This window comes from Epinephelus fuscoguttatus, linkage group LG19, assembly GCF_011397635.1.
Source record: "Epinephelus fuscoguttatus linkage group LG19, E.fuscoguttatus.final_Chr_v1".
Lineage (NCBI taxonomy): Eukaryota > Metazoa > Chordata > Actinopteri > Perciformes > Serranidae > Epinephelus > Epinephelus fuscoguttatus.
Window position 1 is genome coordinate 28,642,305 of NC_064770.1, and position 21,193 is coordinate 28,663,497.

General features: G+C 38.7%; 3 protein-coding genes and 1 gene segment (V, D, J or C); all 4 read right to left on the reverse strand.

The window, feature by feature from the left end:
* The window catches only part of ighd (immunoglobulin heavy constant delta), a 185,184-nt gene that overhangs the window by 148,236 nt on the left and 15,755 nt on the right, over positions 1-21,193 (reverse strand). The window contains 2 exon segments of the mRNA XM_049560106.1: positions 15,895-16,196; positions 16,283-16,367. Coding sequence (XP_049416063.1) covers positions 15,895-16,196; positions 16,283-16,367 — 387 coding nt within the window.
* Positions 1-21,193, reverse strand: part of LOC125878734 (uncharacterized) — a 231,193-nt gene that overhangs the window by 117,008 nt on the left and 92,992 nt on the right. The window lies entirely within an intron of this gene.
* The window catches only part of LOC125878736 (immunoglobulin mu heavy chain-like), a 135,060-nt gene that overhangs the window by 18,635 nt on the left and 95,232 nt on the right, over positions 1-21,193 (reverse strand). The window contains 1 exon segment of the mRNA XM_049560110.1: positions 19,302-19,429. Coding sequence (XP_049416067.1) covers positions 19,302-19,429 — 128 coding nt within the window.
* Positions 20,130-21,193, reverse strand: part of LOC125878741 (Ig heavy chain V region 3-like) — a 20,625-nt gene continuing 19,561 nt past the window's right edge. The window contains 1 exon segment of the V gene segment in view: positions 20,130-20,758. Within this exon segment, the coding sequence occupies positions 20,370-20,758 (389 nt within the window).

Genomic DNA, 21,193 nt, shown 5'->3' on the forward strand with positions numbered 1-21,193 from the left:
ATGCAGGTCAGGTTTTTGTATTAGCACGTATCACTGTGGTTGCCACTCCATGCACAGTGCCACATGCTCATACAAAAACCCGGTGTGGTGCATTGTTAGTTTTTGAATGCATCACTTTAAAGCCATGCTGTTCTGACACAACCCTTTGTGTAAGATCACATCGTCATCAGTCTTTGTATGTGTGTGCTTTCGTAAGGAAGTTTTGTCGGGCACGTTTTTTGTATTAACACCAGATTTCCTTCTCAGTGGAAGGAGGTTTTTGTCATTTGATGTATCACTGTGGCCGTCATACTGCACTGTGATATAGCTCCATACAAAAACTCCACCCTGCACACTGGCTTTCATGACACACAAATAAAATACAGAACAGTTGCAGTATACAGACCTTTGTGTCGCTCAAGAGGTTTTTGTAACTGCATGAATCACTGTGGCCACCCCAGTTATAACACAGTGAAACAGCACAGTGCAAAAACCTATGTCACAGTGTAGCTGTCATATCCTTCTCTGCAATACACAATACAGCTGTTTTTAAAGTAAAATATTAAAATAATTCATAATAACAGTTTGTTTTTTTCTTGTGGGATTTCAGTGACCATTATAGGTGTTTGTTTTCTGCTGTATGACTTCATATTATTCAATGGCTGGACTTAATAGTTGGATTTTGAGTATGCGACATGTGCCACTCATGAGTCATTCAATAACTTTATTATCACAGCAAATATTTGCGTGCTTCTTTTCAGTGTTAGCAAAGATACAATACTGATTTTATGAGGTTATGTGCTATAGTTAACGATCATACTGTATTGTGCGGCAGCCCACTTTACAATAATAACATTAACTACCCTTTAATTGACAGATGAATAATAATTAAATAATGCTTAATAATTTATATATATTTCATTCTATATATTTCATTCTATATATTATAGGCATCTCTATGCCCAATATCTTCAACACTCTGCAACTAACACCAAAACAATCTAGCTGGATAAATAGCACAAAGAGTTAAACTATGTATTTTTGATTTGGGGTGAACTGTCCCTTCAACATCTCTGCTTTCCCTGAGAAAGTTTTGTTGGACACATCTCTCACCTACTTGTTTTCCACATCAGCACCAAATTTCCTTCTCAGTGGAAGGAGGTTTTTGTCACACGGCGTATCACTGTGGCCGCTATACTGCACTGTGATATGTCTTCATACAAAAACTCCACCCTGCACATTGGCACATCACAACACACAAATCCTTTACCTTGAATTAGTTTTGATTTTAGTTCAGTAATAATGACATCATGGGAAAGGAATCGTTCTACAGTAACATAAATGACATCCACCTAATTTGAATGAGACAGAAAAGTACCGCAGCATAAAACAAGATCAGTAAATGCTGACTGGATGATTCATATTTCTTTTTTTTTCTCCAGGCATATTATCCAAAGGTTGGGTGACGACAGTAATATGTGAAGTGAACAAGTGAAATTACTGCATCAGAGATACAAACACACTCCTCATTTATACTGCATATCCAGACTTTTACTTTACTTGGACTGACTGTACATGTGGACAGACATGCACCTTTCAGTTACAGTATACAGAGGTTGAGAGGTTTTTGTCACTGCATGAATCACTGTGCCCACCCCACCCAGCTGCCACACAGTGAAACACCACAGTGCAAAAACCTATGTCACAGTGTAGCTGTCACACCCTTCTCTGCAATATACAATGGAACAGCTGTTCTAATTTAAAATAAATCACAATCAGAATTATTGTGGGACTGTTATAAGGCAGGGATAATGATTTAATTTTGAATTTGCAGCATGTGTCAATGATGAAAGTCTTTCGATAAATTTCGAATTTTGTTTTCAACAAAGACGAGGGTTTTTTTTATATACACTGTAGTAATCTATCGTGCTGTATGGCATCATTTTACTGTGTGCTGAACTACTCTTCCACTGACAACTAAAATCACAACGGAAAGATTTAACTTCATTTCCACAGCTTTTACAAAATCATAGATGAGGTGTTTTGTTACATGAGCAGTTTGACGAGATGGGGGAGTAATATTAAAGCAGAAACATCAAATCTTACAAACATGCAGGGGGCAGGAAACACCTCTCAGTATAATGAAATACAAAGCCGCCACTATTGTTTCATAAATTACCACAGAGTTGGTTTAGAAGTGTCACAGAGTGAACAAACACTGCATTGCAGAGCAGTTGTATTGAATTGAGTTATATGTTTTATAACTGACATATTGTCGGGGAGAGTCGGGGTTAAGAAGACAGATGAGGTTTTTGTTATGGTGTGTAACAATGTGTAATTCCAGCTACTAGCAGCTGCCACAGTGACACAAGCGCTTACCAAAACCTCACCACATTTGCCAAGAAACCACACGGCACAATGGAGTTTGCTGTTGTTTCGGTTTAGAGAAAAGAGAGGGATTGTTTCACAAAAGTAAAAAAATAAAATAGAGCAATTCTACATGTATATTTTGATTTTTTTTTTTTTTTTTGAGAGCATGATATGACTGTTAAAGCCTCTAATGAAGCAGGTTCCACTAAAAAAGTGAAGACTAACTATGAGCTCAATTTGTAACATTTTATAACAAAGAGCAAACAGATGGTGGCAGTGTGGTCATTAGAATTAAGTTTTGACATTCACTGAACTACTACTGCATTAGGCAGCTGGGACTCCATCCATCCACTCCAATCCATGAGAATGCATTTGGCTGCAGACGTGGGCCACATCAGTGCCATCTGCTCCCATGTCTTCTGGTGTTGGTGTTGTGTTTGTGCTTTTTAACATCATGACTGGTATTATTTTATGGCAAAACCAAACAGATGCAGTAGTAGATGACTCGCCACTTTTAACAGATTTTTTTGGAATTCATTCATGTGTTTTGATTTTAGCAGCAGTATACATTTGACGACTACTACGAGCCTGGTGACCTCAGACAAACCTCGCCACAGCATTTGAGCTTTTTAAGGATGAACTTCAATACAATACAATACAATACAAATTTATTTATATAGCACATTTAAAAACAACTGCGTTGGCCAAAGTGCTGTAAAACAAATATAATATACAAAAAGTCAATAAATGAAACACAAGAAAAGCAAACACAAAATAAGACTACAGGGGCCGAGAAGGCCAACGAAAACAAGTGGGTTTTTAAACGAGATTTAAAAACTGGGAGGGTATTGGCCAGTCTAACCTGGAGGGGCAGCTCATTCCAGAGTTTGGGGGCCACAATTGCAAAGGCTCTGTCTCCCCTCTGCACTAACCTTGTTCTTGGGACAGCAAGAAGTGATCTGGCCGCCGATCTCAATGACCGTGATGAAACACATTTTTGCAAAAGAACAGAAAGGTAGGATGGGGCCAGCCCATTCAAAGCCTTAAAAGTAAACAATAAAATCTTAAACTGGATTCTAAAATATACAGGAAGCCAGTGGAGGGACTCCAATATGGGGGAAATGTGCTCTGGCCTGCGTGCTCCAGTTAATAGTCGAGCAGCAGCATTCTGGACTAACTGGAGATGAGAGAGGGAGGCCTGGGAAACACCAACATAAAGGGCATTACAGTAATCAAGTCGGGTGGAGACAAATGCATGAATAACCCTCTCAAAATTATTAAAAGAAAGGAAAGGCTTAACCTTTGATAAAATCCTTAACTGAAAGAAGCTGGATTTTACAACTGAATTAATCTGCTGATCCATTTTAAAACCATAATCGATTTTAACCCCGAGATTTGTCACAGTGGATTTGACGTAAGGAGCAAGAGGGGCTTTGGAGGCACCACTGGGTCCAAACATGATGACCTCAGTTTTACTGTCATTAAAATTTAAAAAGTTCAGAGCCATCCAAGCTTTAATGTCCTTCACATTTAATCTTGCATGGAAGAAAAGTACTGACTTGCATTGACCTCTATGGGCAGAAAGGTTCAAGTGTTTTGCACTTGTAACCACATCTACCACATCACACTGTACCTAACAAAGTCAGCCTGTAGATGGCAGCAGAGCATTATTTTCAACTTGTATAGTTCATCTTTGGAATCACCTTTGCTACAGGATGAACCTCCAGGGCAGTGTAGACATTTGGTTGCATGTTACCAGCTGCTGCTTTAATGTACATTAGTCACTGAGCTTATGCAGCTTTAATTCTGACAGAGTATTTAAACAAAACTGAGCACCTACAATACGTGTATATTCTGACTATTTAGGGTTTTGCTGTGTTTTACTATTGAATGAAAGAATCATGATAAAGTTTGGCTGCAAGTAAAGAAGCAAAAAAAAAGAAAAAACAAAAAACACTCCCTCTTCAGTACTTGAATGTATGCCTACTATAAGCATATGGATAGTCTGTGCGAGTCCTCTCGATCATGTCCTTCCCATGACCGAGTGACAGAGGCCACTAGATGGCAGTCTGCACTCACGTTTCTGACTTCTATTAACCAGCTGGTGTGGAAGTCAGAGTGTCCCACTGACACTTAAACAGTATTAAATAAAGAAATATCTTTTGTCATGAGTCTGAAGGACATACTGGTTGAATTATGTTTCTGAATTAATCAATGGCAGCACCAGATGTTTCTTTTGTCTTATTAATAACTGGCAAACAAACAATGAAAAAGAATGATTAAATAAATCTACATCTATCATCTTTGGCAAAAGGTTGGATAATATGTCAGATTAACCTCTCAAAATCACTGTGGTTAAAATGGCTGATTTGAGCAGCAGAAAGGGTTCAAATATATAGTGGAATATATGTTTAATGAACAAATAATTCAAATAAAGTACAGTACATGTTCTTAATTGCTGTGTTTTTGCAGTGAGCGGTTCCTCTAAATCAGTGGTTTCAAACTCATTTTAGTTCATCGGCCACAAATAGCCCAGTTAGACCTCAAGTGGGCCGCACCAGTAAAACCACTATATAATAATAATAATCTAAATAACAACCCCTTCAAATTTTCCCCCTTTTTTAGTGTGAAGAAATTCATTCTGGACACATTCATCTATTTACAAGATAAATGATGAACATCCTCAGAAAAATATGTGCAAATTCAACAGTATGTCTCAGTCTACCACTCACTTTGACTACATGTGCATTTCTTTCATAATTTTCCACTCCCACTAAAGTGGACGCTACTGAGGAAGCAGCTTCAGTCATCCCCTGCCTCACAAACCATTTACAATGTAAAGTTATGTCAGTGCCTCAGCAGCAGGGCTCCACCCATACTGTTTAAAGATAGAAGTCAGATACAGAATCTTTTGTACTGACGCTGCCAGTTGATAATGTTTTGCACAATGTTCAGTATCTTTAAATATGGCCACAGTAAATATTCTTTGTTATTTCAGAGAGCTGTATTCTGGTCAGGGTGGAAACGCCTCTGAGGCAGCATTTTACATGAAGTATCTACTCACTGTTTAAATTGCTCCTGAAACCTGACACTTCCTAGCCTTCACAAGTGCATCAATATCAGGTGTGCAAAGTCAACTAGTGAGCCTCGGGCCGTATGTTCAACACCCCTGCTTTAAATGTTTCATTCTTGTTACTGTCCTTAAACGCAGCTGCTTTTTTCCCCAGTACAGCTGTATCTTCATTCAGTTTGCTAAATTATACCCACAATTGTGAGCATGTAAAGCTGCCTTTAGTAACCGCCTAACGTGCAACAAATCAGGGAGCAGCAAGAAACATAGGAGGAAAAATATACACTTTGAAGTCATCTGTGTTAGAACTGATTGAAGTGTTCAGATACTAAGAGCAGCACCAACAGGTATCCATATTTTGGTCAGCTGCACTCCTTCCTAATCTGCTGAGGGTGCTATAAATGCCCCTTTGATAATGGGGAACTGCCACAGACTCTGCGTCTTCTTCTATCCAGCTCAGTCAGGCAGTGGCAGTGAGAGACACCTTCTAGACAAAACTAAAGGAACTAGTTACCAGGCCACACTCGTCATCACACAAGATCTCAAAGGCTTACAGCTCCTGCTGTGTGCAACCATGATGCTCCAGATACTCAGAAGAACACTGATGTGAAACCACCTATCTCTATAATCATCATGAACTTACAACCATACAGCAAAGAAACAACAGGATACACAAATATACTTGTACTGTGTATGGTATTTTCTGCACTCTGCACGTCCTATGTTGCTGTCCTGTCGTTTGATGAGTTCATAAAATCCTGTGTATTTGATTACTCTGTTCATTTATCCTGCCTCCTCGTGGTATTTCATAGATTTCTTGTGCTGTCTTTGTCCGTGAGGACGTGTGTCTGCTTTATGCATGCTCGCCGCTTCACGCCTGGGTACAGGCCGACATACAAATATGTGCAGTGAAAGATGGGCCTCTTGTTTCGAGGAAGTTTATTTGTAGCTCTGACGGTTTCCACAAAGTTTCACTAGTACAGGTGTGGTCCCAGAGGTGCAGAGAGAGGGGGAAGTGACTCTCTAAAGATGATATGTTTAGAAACACCAGGAAACTGAAAAACCTTCAGAGCTTAACTGATAACAGGAGTTTGTGGTATGTTGTCTTGCTGCGGTGTTATTACAGATGTTCTTAGATCCCTGTTGTGACTCTCAGTGACGACAAAATCCTCAAAAGCTTTCTATCACTCATAGTCATACTCCCTTTAATTTAATTATGTAGCTATGCAATTCTTATTTATGATAAATACATGAAAGCAAATTAAATCAACAAAGTCACTGAATATTAAAAGTAAAGTTTATATTTAATCTACCAAATGCAAAACCAGATACAGAATATATCTATTTCTACTACTGTGCGATTGAATTATGTGTAAATGAAAAGTTAATACTAAACACAAACACATTTCAGTGACATTATGTGTTTAAGAAAAGTGATCAATAATTTCTGTAATCATAACAGCAGGAACCAACGCAGAAAGATGTTTAAGATTTGCAGTTGTATTTTTATTTTTATCCAGGTTACAGAGAAATACATTGATATAACACAGTTAATCATAGTTAATCATTACATATAACGACCATTTAATTCAGCAAATTTATGGTAGATTATTGATTTTGTACATGTTTTTAAAACTCAAACTCCTTTAAAAAAAAAGTGAATGAAGACCTGCAGTCGTCTGTGCTGTACATCCATCTCATCCTTTATCACTTTAGCTGCAAAAACAAAAAAATAAATAGTGTTAAATAGTGGTAAGGTGTGACTGGTCACTTTGGATAGTTGTGGCTAACTGGTTTTCTATAACAGTTATATTAACTGATGGATGGATAAACATTTAATTTAATTACATTTTTTAACAAATTGCATAAAAAATGTTTATCCTCATACACCAGGACATGACTGGCTACCTGTGATTCATTACTCTAAGGTGGCATCTCTAATGTGTTTGATTCAGTAAACTGGTATATGTCAGTATGTGTCGTGGAGTATTGAATACACACAAATCAGAATATTTTATGTGCTGGCTGCAAGCAGCAATCACCAGGACTGAAAAATGCAATGCAGAAGTAGACCCCCATGTTAAAATGCCAAACTTTATAGCAGAAACAAACATGTATACAGCCTGGTACAAAAAACAGTTTAGGTGTAAACAGCTAATTTCACCCTTCATGACAACTGCACGGGAGCTGAAACTCACCCATTATGATTTTATTAGAGCTTAAGATAAGAGAAGATGCCGTCAGTTGACATGTTGATACCAAGGCAGCAACGTTGGTTAGGTAATGTAACCATGGCGTCACCCCAGATTCAAAGATGGTGTAGTCATAAGTCTTGCTAATTCAGTGTGTTTTCACTGACTCCTGTATATTTGTTGTCTTTCACAGCCGTAGGATATTGTTTAAAAGTCTGTGTGGTCCCGCTGGCATCGGTCCACTGGAAAGTGAGACTCTTTGGGAAGAAGTCTTGTGCAATACAGCCAACAGTGACTGTACCTGCAGTCCCAGAGTTACACTGAACCAAAGGAAACAGAGCCGGAGCCGCAGCTGTTTCTGTGAAAGAGTTTTACAAGTGTCAAAACATGTAAATACCAATACAGGCCAATGAAAGAACACAGGTGATCAACAGCTTGTCTAAAAATGAATCATAAATATAGTGCGTTGACTGATGGAACTGAAGACAGAGACACCTGCCCAGAAGATCATTTTAATGAATAAATATGTTATTATTATTATCACTGATAAACAGTTTAATCTGAGTTTATACAACAGCAAAACCACACTGTGTCAAAAAGAATTAGTCAGTTTAAAACCTTTTTTGCCATGTCGGGCATCGATCTTGTGGAGTTTTTTCTTTTCATTTCAAATTAAAAACAATAGGTCGGTACAGTTCATTTCAAAGTGTAAGTTTAAAATATAAATACAAAGTCATATGAATTATAACAGCCAATCAATTGGCTGACAATATGACATAAAAATCATAAAAATAAATACAATATATTGATATACATATATAAAATATAAATACATATATACTGTGAGATGTAACCATAAATTGTGAACTAATTCAATAAATATAATCTTGATACTTTCTTTAAATGTCCTATTCATTTATTTAATATCAAACACTTTGGGTCTAATATATGATGAATAAAAATAATTAATTAATTTTTCCCAAAAACATTTTTTGTTATCTTCATAGCCACCTGTAACTCTTAAATCAGGGTGATTGTAAATATAAAATGCTACTAGTTGTTGGAGGATTTGAACATTTCACAAACTGAAATCCTAAATTGTTCTTACGTGCCTGGTTTATCTCGACAATCTTTTTAAATTATGTATTTAATATTAACTAATAAAGGAATAAATAATGACATATAATCCATATTCTAATAATGTTAACATAAAGGATATCATCAACAAGTTAATACACGAACAACTTTGACTTTGACACAAGATAAACGTCTGTACTTGATTATGTCTTTCTTCAGTGTTTAGTTATTTAAACACACACACACACACACTGACCTGGTATTAATCTCACAAATAAAATATATGTTTAGCTTTACGCTAACTTCTTATTAAAACAAATCCAGGTACGGCATGGTTCATAATTAATATCCACGGTAATCATTCATCAGCAACAATTATAATCGAGCTGAATAAATTCTAAGAACATCTCAAACCTGCATTTAGTGATGATGCAAACAAAGAAAATGTTTTCAAAGCTTTCTAAGAAACAGCTGCGTTACAAACATCTGTCTGCTCTGTTTCACATCAGTATAAACCTAAATAAGGCCATTAGATAAACTTCTCTACCATCAAGAAACACACTAAAAACACACAAAAGACAAAAAGACTTTGTAATAAAAATTAAAAGTTTAAATGTGACTTACGTGAAGATACTGTGACATCAGTCCCCTGGCCCCAGTAGTCCAAAGCATCACAGTGCTACATCTCCACTCAGTGCCTAAACAAAAACCTCATGTACCAGAAAAGTGCCTGAAAATGTCGTTATGTGACTGAAATAAACATAAATCCTGGTCAGTATTATACCCTGGTGTCATCCTATGATCATGTGTTTTGTGCTGATTCTTAATCAGTTCTTAAAGTAAAGATTTACTGGAAGATAACTTTTACATCTGCGCACTAACTGTGACTTTAAACGATTGATTAACTAACTTTTAACGACTAATCTGCTCATTAAAAATGATAAACACAGTGTTACCTCGTATTCCAGTGAGAAATATTTCATCCTGTCCTTTTTCTCTGTCACAAGAATGGGAGAGTGTTGCAGATTGTTGCTGTTAGGTTTTTGTATGGCTCTATATCTCTGTGCTGCCCCAGCCCATCACTGTGATAAACCCTCATACAAAAACCTGACACTGTTTCCTGCACTCGAGGAACAGGGACCTGTACTGTCAGCAGTGGGTAAGAATATCACAAAACTTCTATTCTAATTGACAAAACTATTTATACATGTTACACACTTCCTATTTAGCATTTTGCATTGTACATGTTTTAATCAGTTTATTGGGATTTCTTTTAAATTCAGTGTTGTTTTTTCCTGTCATTGTCATTAATGTACCGTGACATGGCTTATGGTCACATTTGAATCTGAAAAACTTGACTTAAAAATGACTCCAAGGTCATCTTTTCAACATTAAAAAACAACTTTTAAGATATTGATGTAACATCAACCCACTGTATTGTGGTCAACAGCATCCTTTATCCAGACTGTAAAGCTGGATACAGTGCTCGGAAACTGTAGCAACATAGTCTGCTTTAGAAATTATATTTTATTTAATAAGTAAAATACTATTTTCTATTAAAAAATATTAAAACAAAATAAGAAATAAAGGAGCTTTCAAACTCACAGCTTGTTAATGGACTTGAAGAACACTGAACAAAATGCATTCAGATGAAAATAAATGTGAGATTATATAATTGGTAACATTTTTAAATGCTGTTGTAAATTTGTAGAATAAAAATTGAAACATCAAAGCAATTGAGAATGTTTAAATTTGATTGGAGCTTCATTTCATTTGGTCTTTTTGGCGGACATCAGTAGATGAGAGGGTAATAAAACAAAATAAAGATTATTCTTCTGTAATTGGTTTTAAAGATGAGGAGAAGGTCATTAAACTCCACTCTTTGTTGCTGTTTTAGACAAGTTGTGAATGAAGCATACTGCAGGGGAACGCTTAGGATAGACATGAATTAGGGGTCTGTTTAAAAACATCTTGCATGGGGTGGTTTTACAGCACTTTCTATTAGTGACTGTCGCAGTGGCATTTTCAGTGGTTTGTGTACAGCTCTGTGGCTTCCTGTGTCACTGTGGCTCTCGAGCACAATAATAAACAGCAGAATCTTCAGCCGTCAAGCTGTTCATCTGCAGATACACCTGGTCCACGTTGTTGTCTCTGGAAATGGTGAAGCGATTCTTGACTGACGTGGAATAAGCTGGCTTGTAAACTGTACCAGTTGTTTAGTCACGAAGGTGCATCTCACACAAAGAGAAGGTGGAACTGGAATTTCTGACAAAATTTCTGATTGTCAATGAAAACAAACTTTTCTGTAGTTTGACTCTTTAACATCACCATGAAGTTGGCTCAAGACTATAATGTAGTCAGTCACAAATGCAGTTACGCTTCAGATAAGAACTGCATTTTTTGTTTGTTTGTTTTCATAACAATTTTATGGAAGATTAAAAATAAGAGATTTATTTAAGAACCATTAAAGTCTGTTTCTCTCTGTATTGTAACAGTGAGCTGGTGTTGAAATCATTAGTGGTCTGAGGGCTCCTCCTCTGGTGGCTTCATGTTACAAGTGTTCAGGCACTGAGGGGTTTTTGTTCAGGTCTACTGATGCTTTGTGTCACTGTGGCTCTCTGGCACAGTAATACACAGCAGTGTCTTCAGGCTGCACATTCTGTCCGTTTAGAGTCACTGTGTTGCTGGAAGAGTCTAAGCTGATACTGAACTTGTTCTTCAGTGAATCTTTGTAGTATGTGCCGTGTCCAACATGTGCACTTGCAATCCACTCCAGTCCTTTCCCTGCAGGCTGTCTGATCCAATGTGTCCAGTAGCTGCTGAGAGTATAAGAGACCTGACAGGTGATGGTCAGACGTTGACCTGGCTGCACAGTCACAGAGGCTGGCTGTGTCAACTGTTCACACTTCACACCTGTGGAGGAAAACATGTTGAATATTGAATGAGTGTAATAAGAGTGAACAGTCAGTGTGCTGTGATCATACTGTCAGTGTCTCTGCCTCAGTGAGACTCACAGGATCCAGCAGCCAGCAGCAGCAGCAGAGCTACAGAGAACATGGTTGGTATTGAAGGTGATCTGATGGGAGCTTCTCTTCTTCTGCTGCAGCTGACAGCATGATATCAAGTCTTTATAGCAGACTGTGAGGAAGTTCACTTTGCATAGACAAGGACACTGACAGGCTATAAAAGAAGGATGAACTGTCCTGTCACATGTAGTCAGAGCTTGGAATTAGGTTGTGAACATTTATTTGATAAACATGAAAGAAAACACATTTATGATGATGATATTATGAGTCAGATGAGTCAGATTAAAAACATTTACAGTCAGATCAACCAACTGTTTAATGTCTGCCTCAACTACAAATGACAAATGAAAATTATATATACTGTCGTCACTCATCTCCACTTTATAGATCACTGCTGTCGTCTTTCAGAAATTATTTTAATCAGACTTCAGAAATGTACCTATTGATGTACAATGGAGAAATATGAACTCTCCATGGTTTGAGTATCAGTCAGTTGTTCCCACCAGAACACTGCGCTCTGAGAACGCAGGGTTACTCGTGGTCCCTAAAGTCTCCAAAAGTAGATCAGGAGCCAGAGCCTTTAGCTATCAGGCTCCTCTCCTGTGGAATCATCTTCCTGTTACGGTCCGGGAGGCAGACACCGTCTTCACATTTAAGACTAGACTTAAGACTTTCCTCTTTGATAAAGCTTATAGTTAGGGCTGGCTCAGGCTTAGTCTGCCTTGCCTCAGGCCTAGTCTGCCGGAGGACCCGCCATAATACACCGGGCACCTTCTCTCCTTCTCTCTCTCTCTCTCGTATTCTATTACTGCATCTTGCTAACTCAGCCATTCTGGATGTCACTAACTCGGCTTCTTCTCCGGAGCCTTTGTGCTCCACTGTCTCTCAGATTAACTCCTATTGCAGCAGTGCCTGGACAGCGTGACGTGTGTGGTTGTGCTGCTGCCGTGGTCCCGCCAGATGCCTCCTGCTGCTGCTGCTGCCATCATTAGTCATTAGTCATACTTCTACTGTTATTATACACGACTATTGTCACACATGTATACTGCCAGGTATTAATACATACTTTCAACATATTGTACCGCAGTAGCCAGAACTATAACTATAATATTATTACTTTCAATAATGTTGTTGTAAGCTACTGTCATTACCTGCATCTCTCTCTCTCTCTCTCTGTCTCATTGTGTCATGTGGATTACTGTTAATTTGTTATGCTGATCTGTTCTGTACGACATCTATTGCACGTCTGTCCGTCCTGGAAGAGGGATCCCTCCTCAGTTGCTCTTCCTGAGGTTTCTACCGTTTTTTTTCCCCATTAAAGGGGTTTTTTGGGGAGTTTTTCCTTATCCGCTGTGAGGGTCATAAGGACAGAGGGATGTCATATGCTGTAAAGCCCTGTGAGGCAAATTGTGATTTGTGATATTGGGCTTTATAAATAAAATTGAATTGAATTGAATTGAATTAAGGTTAATGAGAGCAGCAGATCTGAGTGTCTCCTTTAAGTCACAGAAGAGACAGAAACTTGACACTGACTGCCCTCTGGTGATTTTATGAAGGAAAAGCAACATAATTTTTCATTTATATTATGACTCAATGTAGATTCCACATAACTTACAAACATTAGTGTGTCTTCATTTTGATGGACTAAGAGTCTCATCCTACTCTCTAATGTGCTATGTGTGAGCTCAGTCCTGCGTGTTCTTTAATGAAGCAATAGGAGAAGATATTCGGTCTCAGTTAATGTAGTTTATTAAGCAGTAAAGGAATAAAATTACAGAGCTCTGGGTCTCAACTTCACGTCCCTGACGAACAACAAAGGTGTATCAGTTCACGAAGTCTGACCTCCTGTCCTTTCCCTGACCCAGTATATTTGAGCGTAACAGAGTGTCATTGTGCACGCAAGGCGTTGTCCTCTTCTCATTGGCAGTTCCACTTCCTCCTTCACCACACCACGCCCCTGCCTCGTGTTAATCTGACTCCTTCCCGCTGGCGGTGGGGGCGTGGCTCCTGTTTTGAAAGACAAGAGAACAACACAACTCCCTACACGTGCTGTACCTTACTATCTGTACATCACTTTCTATTCTTTTTACCATATATGAAACTAATTATCTAAGCATTGCGATATGTGCTCCTCAGACTTCATGTCTCTTCCTCTCCTGTACTTCTCCACTTCTGCAAAGCAAACACATTCAGATCAGCTGAAATCATCTCAGTATTCTCATTGTTCACATATCTAAAACTTATATAGTGAAACACAACTGATAGTAAAACCCATAAAATCATTCTATTCCCAACAATTTGTAGAAATGTAAAGTGTTTGTCGTGGTTTAATTTCAGTTATCATGTTGTTGTGCTGTCTTTGGCCCTTTTATTAACAAGTGGCTTTTGAGTTTTTTTTGTGTGTTTAATGTTTAGAGTAAGTTTTCCTCAGGAACAGTTTTCAGGACTTTCTGTGTTGCAGGGACAAAGGTAATGTGTTCTTATGTTTGTGATGTAAAATGTAAGATGTAAAAATGATTAAGAAAAAAATGTTTAATATTTAAGCAATATCACACGAGAGGGAGTGATGTTATATTCGTATATCGTCACGGCTGCGGCCTCGTGCTGAGCACAATCACAGCCGTAACAATATACGAGTATAACATCACGAGCTCAAGTGTGATATTGCTTTTATACAACAGTTCAACAGTTAAATAAGCAAAAAAAATGAGGACAAAATAGATAATTTAAGCAATTTATTTGTCTTCTTCCGCCAACAAAAATAGTTCCCTCAGGACTCCGCTATCACCGTTGCTATGTAACGCAGACATGGTGCGCCAGGCACTTACTCTTCAGTGGGGTGGCTGAGCTCAGTATATCACAACAATCGTTCATTTTGTGATGAAAGCACAAAATTTCGCACATGTGCTGGTGGATATATTTCGAACAAATCTGGATATTGGGGCATCGCAAAAACACACCCTAGTTGCCGTAGCAACCATTAATTCAATAAAATTAATCAAAAATATTTAAATGATTCATTACAATATTTTAAAAATGTAAAAATATAGTTAGACACACTCACAGTTCACATTAAATTAAGATCAAGCGCTAATTTGCAATAGCTGCGACCTCATACATGCATGCATCCACACAACATGCATACACACAACCTCAAGAAAAGCAAATTTTTCATTTTGAAATGCTTATTATAGCGCCACCTATGAATGAATCCTGGTCATTTTTTTCTGGCATAGTTACTCATGGTCTCTACTTGCAGCATGCAAATTTCGAACATTTTTTGTCAAGTACTTTTTGAATTATTCAAGAAAAGCTTTGTGGACCGACCGACCAACCGACCAAAAATGAACGATAGTTTAGCTATGCCGCCCCACTATTATACACATTTATCTGCACATTTCCAGTCACCAGTCTCTGGTGACTGCATGGTGGACTGTCGCTTCACAGGCACAGCCGACTCTGCCTTCTGATCTGACAGTATGTTGCTCCATCGTTTCCTGCTCTCCATGGATGGCTTCCAGTAGCTTTTTAACAAGCTCTCAGACCTGCAAGTCAAAAGGTATATCTTAGGGCCCGACTCCTAATTAGAAGACTAACTTTACATATAGGCTGCGTTAAAACAACATCATACCTGTGCCCACTCACTGTCATGATCTCTCTAGCTTCAAGACCCGCATCTGACAGCTTCTGTATGGCAGTCGCCCTGAAACTGTGATTGGTGTAGATAGCTGTTGTCCCCGCCTCTTTACACAGCATCTGTGCGAGTGAGTTTATTCCCAGCGGAGCTTTAGTGTACCAGATATTGTCTGTGTGAGCTGCTGTCATCCTGGGCTTCAGATAAAGGGCATTTGCATCTGGTGGAAGTTTGTTTAAATACTTTTCCAGTGATGCAACGCAACTGCTGACCTAACTGACACTAACCGTCAGTTTTGATTTGATTGTTGATTGCAATCAGCTGTGAGGCGGAGTGATACATACACAGTGAAATAACCGTGATGTTGTACTCCAATATCGTCACGGTTTTACTGTCTCTCGACCAATCAGATTGCAGGGCCGGAACTAACTGTTGTATAATTAAGATACATACTACAAAAGTATTTCATGCTTGGGCTCTGCCAGCCTAAAAGAAGTTGTGTAGGTTTTTGTACAGCTGCTCAACCAACTCCAGTCACTGTGGCTGTCGAGCACAATAATAAACAGCAGAATCTTCAGTCTTCAGACTGTTCATCTGCAGATACACTTGATCGATGTTGTTGTCTCTGGAGATGGTGAACTGGCCTCGAACTGACTGAGAGTAGTATTTGCTCTTACTGTCATGAGTGACAGTAGCAACCCACTCCAGTCCTTTTCCAGGAGCCTGTCTGATCCAGGCCATCCAGTAGTTATCAAAGTGCAATCCAGAGGCTGTACAGGTCAGTCTGTGAGATTCTCCAGGCCTTTTAATCACTGGTTCAGATTCTGTCAGAGTCTGACCATCAACACCTGTCAAGACAGCAAGAAAATCATGACATGAAACAAATTTACAACCTAAAAGAAAACCTAATATAGTAAACAACAAAAATCTTCACCTGCCCAGCAGATAGTTAAAAGCAGCAGTCCTGTCCTATAGTCCATCATGTTAAACTGTGTGTCCACTGTTCTCTGTCCTCCTCTCTGCAGTCAGATAAGTAGAGGTGGAAGATATCTGAGTTTTGCATTGACTCCTCCTCACAGGGAGGAAACAACTGATTGGACTTTTTCTTTGGTGAAACTGGACAGAATGTTTAGTGACCAAGAAATGTCCGCATAAGTTTCATCTAACCTCTTGAGGGTCACGGGGGGGCTGGAGCCTATCCCAGCTACATCGGGCGAGAGGCAGGGTACACCCCGGACAGGTTGCCAGACTATCACAGGGCTGACACAAAGAGACAAACAACCATTCACGCTCACATTCACACCTACGGACAATTTAGAGTTATCAATTAACCTAGTCCCCAATCTGCATGTCTTTGGACTGTGGGAGGAAGCCGGAGTGCCCGGAGAGAACCCACGCTGACACAGGGAGAACATGCAGACTCCACACAGAAGGGCTCCCATGCCCGGGATTGAACCAGCAACCCTCTTGCTGCGAGGCAAGAGTGCTAACCACCACACCACCGTGCCGCCCGTCCGCATAAGTTTGTACATTAAAATTGTTTTTTGTGTTTGAAATGGAGTAACTTGATCATCAACATTACCACAACAATAATGTAAAAGCTGCCATTAGTGAAGCAGTGATGCACAGCACGCCTGGATTTGGCATTGTGACAGATTTATGGTTATTTCATGGCAGAAAGGTTGGTAACAGGTGATCATTAGGAGGAGGACATTAATATCTGGCACATTAAGAGCTGAAAACAATTAAGTAAAAACAATCACTTCTTTCCTTCTCTGTCATTTCTTCCGCTTTATAGATGTCACTAGGATCAGTGTTGAAGCCAGATCTTGTCTGCACTCTAGAGTTTTAAAACAGGGATGGTAGATACTTTTAACATTCAAGAAAGGTTACACACTTGTGACACCCAAAAATATAGAGATTTGTTTAAAGTCAGAGAGGACTAACATTTAAATTATTGTTCATCATTACAGCTCTGAACTTCTTTTATTAGCTTTGGATATTTGAAAATAAAAAACATCAAGCATTTTATTCTTGTTTATTTACACCTCTTTGTATGTGAGGTAGTTGTTGTCTATCAGCAGCAGACAAACAGAAGCTGCCTGAAGTCAACAGAATAACATGAGCCAGCCTACCTCGACAAAGAGCAAAGCCACACCAGGCAAAGCCTACAAATAATAAACTCCAGGCAAATATAGTGAGGCAGATAGGTGCATAAAACTAAATCAGTTATTCAGTTACAAATTAGGAGAGTTGCTGATGGTGTCATTGAACTGAGGGAAGAAGAGCTCCTATAGGTTTAACCCTATGGGCCCGAAGAACGCATAGTGTGTCCAAATTCACACCTGTTCTTCTCTATTGATTTTCTCCATGGCCGTGCATCATAGTGAGAAGCCACCATATCACGTGAAACAGCGGAACTGTAGCTTTCCGACAAGACGAAGCACTTGTCGGGAGTCCAATGTTTTCACAGCGAAAAAGAAAATGATAAAGTTACACTAAAATTATGTATAACAGAGCTTTCATACAGCTTTGCATTCGCGAATGCAGGCTCGCACAGAAATGCCACGCATATCACATGAAAGCGCAGGACTAGAGCTTTCCAGTGATACCACACACATCATTGTGCTGTCATCCCATCACGCTATAAATACAGTTCAACTGTCTACAAAATAAAAACCTGACGAATTTCTTTACAATCCATTATACAGATCTTGTTATCAGTCACTTCATATAGTGAGGAATATCGTATCTTACCACGTCTTAGGCTTGCGTGTGTTTCTCCCTGTCTATCCACATTTGTAGTCCAGCTTTCAAGATGCAAATATCTCCATATTGTCCAGTTGACACATCAAACTTTGTATGACAAGGTCATAGGGCACACCCAGACAAGTGAGACCTAATTATGCATGCTGACAGGGCCGTAGTCACCATATACGTTAAGTGGGACACTCCCCCCCAGTGCCCCGACTTTTTTTTTTTTTTTTTTTTACTGCAAACAAAGTGGCAAATATTATCTTGGAGGGCTTCATTGCACTTGGTTGACTATTTTTCTATGATCTTAGATGTAAATATTGCATGTTTCTTTCAGATAAAACACATTTTTGACTTGTGAATGAATCAATGGAATTTCTTGCAATAATGAAAAAATACTGGCAATCATGTCCGCCTGGCACAAACCACATGTTTTGGACAGCTGTGAAGTAACAGAATGTCCCAGCATCATGGTTCTTATATTGCCAGATTCCAGACAGTCTCCCCTCTTCATATATGGCAGAATATGCCAACTTCCAACTTGCTATGGTGAGATACATGTAAAAATGTAAGAATTGTAAGAAGAACACAGATTTGTTTTTTTTCATTGATATAAAAATTAATATAAAATACAGGCACAGAGAAGGACATGGAATGATGGCAAATCTGGATAACCCAGATTGTCCCGAAAAAACAAACAAGATATAGCATGTGTATGTAGGCTTTATAATGACTGTGATATGAGCTTAAAAGTAAAGGCAGGGAAATTACCCCCAAAAAGGCCTAGGGCCCATAAGGGAACATGGAACACTGATATATTTTAAAATAGAATATCTTTTCTTCAAGAGCAGGCAAACTGTGAATTACTAAACAACTGAAAACTTTCCTAACACGGTCATGATTAGTTTATTAGAGAGAGCCTGTTTTTAATTTACTTTAGTTACATTACTTTTGTTCACTAAAATACGACTACTGCTACTTATTATTATTATAAGTTGTTGTTGTTGTTGTTGTATGTATCACTTTACACCAATAGAAGAAGAGCATGTATACACATTTTAAAGTAAACTATTTCAGGGAAAAACTGCCAGTAACATTCTTTATGTATATCTCTCATTATCAGCATGTGTGTGTGGTTGAGTCACATGGTTGCTGGGTATTTGTACAGGTCTGTTGGTGGTTTGTATCACTGTGGGCCGACGCACACAGTAATACACAGCTGTGTCCTCAGGCTGCAGATTCTGTCCTGTTAATGTCACTGAGCTTGTAGAAGTGTGTGTGTGGTAAAGGAACTTGTTCTTCAGAGCAGCATTTTGGTAAAAGTCTCCTCCACCCCAACGATTACAAATCCAGTCCATTGGTTTTCCTTCACGCTGTCTGATCCAACCTGTTGCATAGCTGTTATCAGTCAAAGAATAACCAGAGACCTGACAGGTGATGGTCAAAGACTGTCCAGGCTGCACAACCATTGAGTCTGGCTGGATGAGATCAATACTGTTCACACCTGTGGAAAGACAAATCAACATTATCTCCATCATTCATCTGACTATTCAGTGTTTCTAATGTGTTTATTAGTGTGAATCCACTGAAAGCTCCTCACAGGATCCAGCTGCCAGCAGCAGTATCAGAGCTACAGAGAACATGGTTGATGTTGAAGCTGAACTGATGTGAGCTCTTCTGTCCTCTCACTGACACACACACACACACTTCACTTCTTTATGAGGCAACACACAAGGAGGCTGATTTACATACAGTAGTGATGATAGTAAATCAGCTGACTGGAGGTGTTGTTCTTCATCTCTATTTGATAATAAAAATGGAATACACTGTAGTTTTTTTCACAGTGAAGCCAAATAATCAGAACATCCCATTTTGTTCACAGCATAGAAATGAAATATTTCTATGTTTCATAGTCTCAGTGAGTGAAAGGAGAACATTTGTATAATGTTTTGTACACAGACAGTTTATAGAGATACATATACAGTGGTTTTGTCATCACATCACTGTGAGTTATATCATTCTTTTACATCATGATCATATATATTTTTAATAATGCAGATTCTTTTCAAGTTATTCAACTGTAACTTTTATTTATATTCAGATTAGAGGTATTTATCATTCTCTTTGGCAGCATTTGTTTAACCATCCATATCCTGGATATATTGTCCAAATATATTCTCAGCACTGTTAAAAATCAATAATGGGAACATTATTAACAATTACATTGAAAAACAGGATGTAACAAACCACAACATCTGCTGTGTCTTTCATAGTGTCTTAGTTTGTGTTGTACCAAGTCTTATCTTCGACTGCCACCTGTAGGTCTTTGTGAAAAAAATGTCTGTGGAGTTTTTGTACAGCCTCTCTGCTTCTTCCTCTGGCTTTAAGTTGGACAGTCTCAGATACACCATGCTGTTGCTGTCATCTCTACTGACTTCTGCACGGCCTCTTACACTGCTGGCATAAGTGTTTTTGCTGGCATCGGAGAAGCCTCTCCCGATCCATTCCAGTCCTTTTCCTGCAGGTTGTCTGATCCAGCTCATAGCATAGCAGCTAAATGTGAAGCCAGATCCCCTGCAGGAGAGACTGAGAGTCTCACCAGGCTTTTTCACTACTGAACTGGAAGGAATGGACTCCATACTCTGACCTGTACAACCTGAGGAGATGAAAGGAGAGAGGAACCACAGAAGAAAGTGAGACAGTCACCTGGGAAGTTTTCTGCTATCACTGACTGACCATCAGTCCATGTTGTCTGATAAAAGATGAAGCAGCAAGAAGCAGGAGAACTCACAGTGTAGCAAACCCATTTTGTTTTTGTGCTTGCTGTTTCTCGTTTTGTCCACCAGAGGGCAGCTTGCATTGTTTGCAGGTCAATTTTGAAAAAAACAAATATCTGCTTTAGATACATTTTTTGACATGATTTCTTCAAAATATAAATTCCATGATTTGTGTTGCTATTAAGAAGATGTAATTTCATTCATTTTTATATGTATATTTTTGCCCGTTTTGGAGATAAAGGTTCCGTTTTTAAACAGTGAGATTTTATTTTGAAGACCATTACTTCCTACTTCCTTCCTGTGTTGTACTGCCA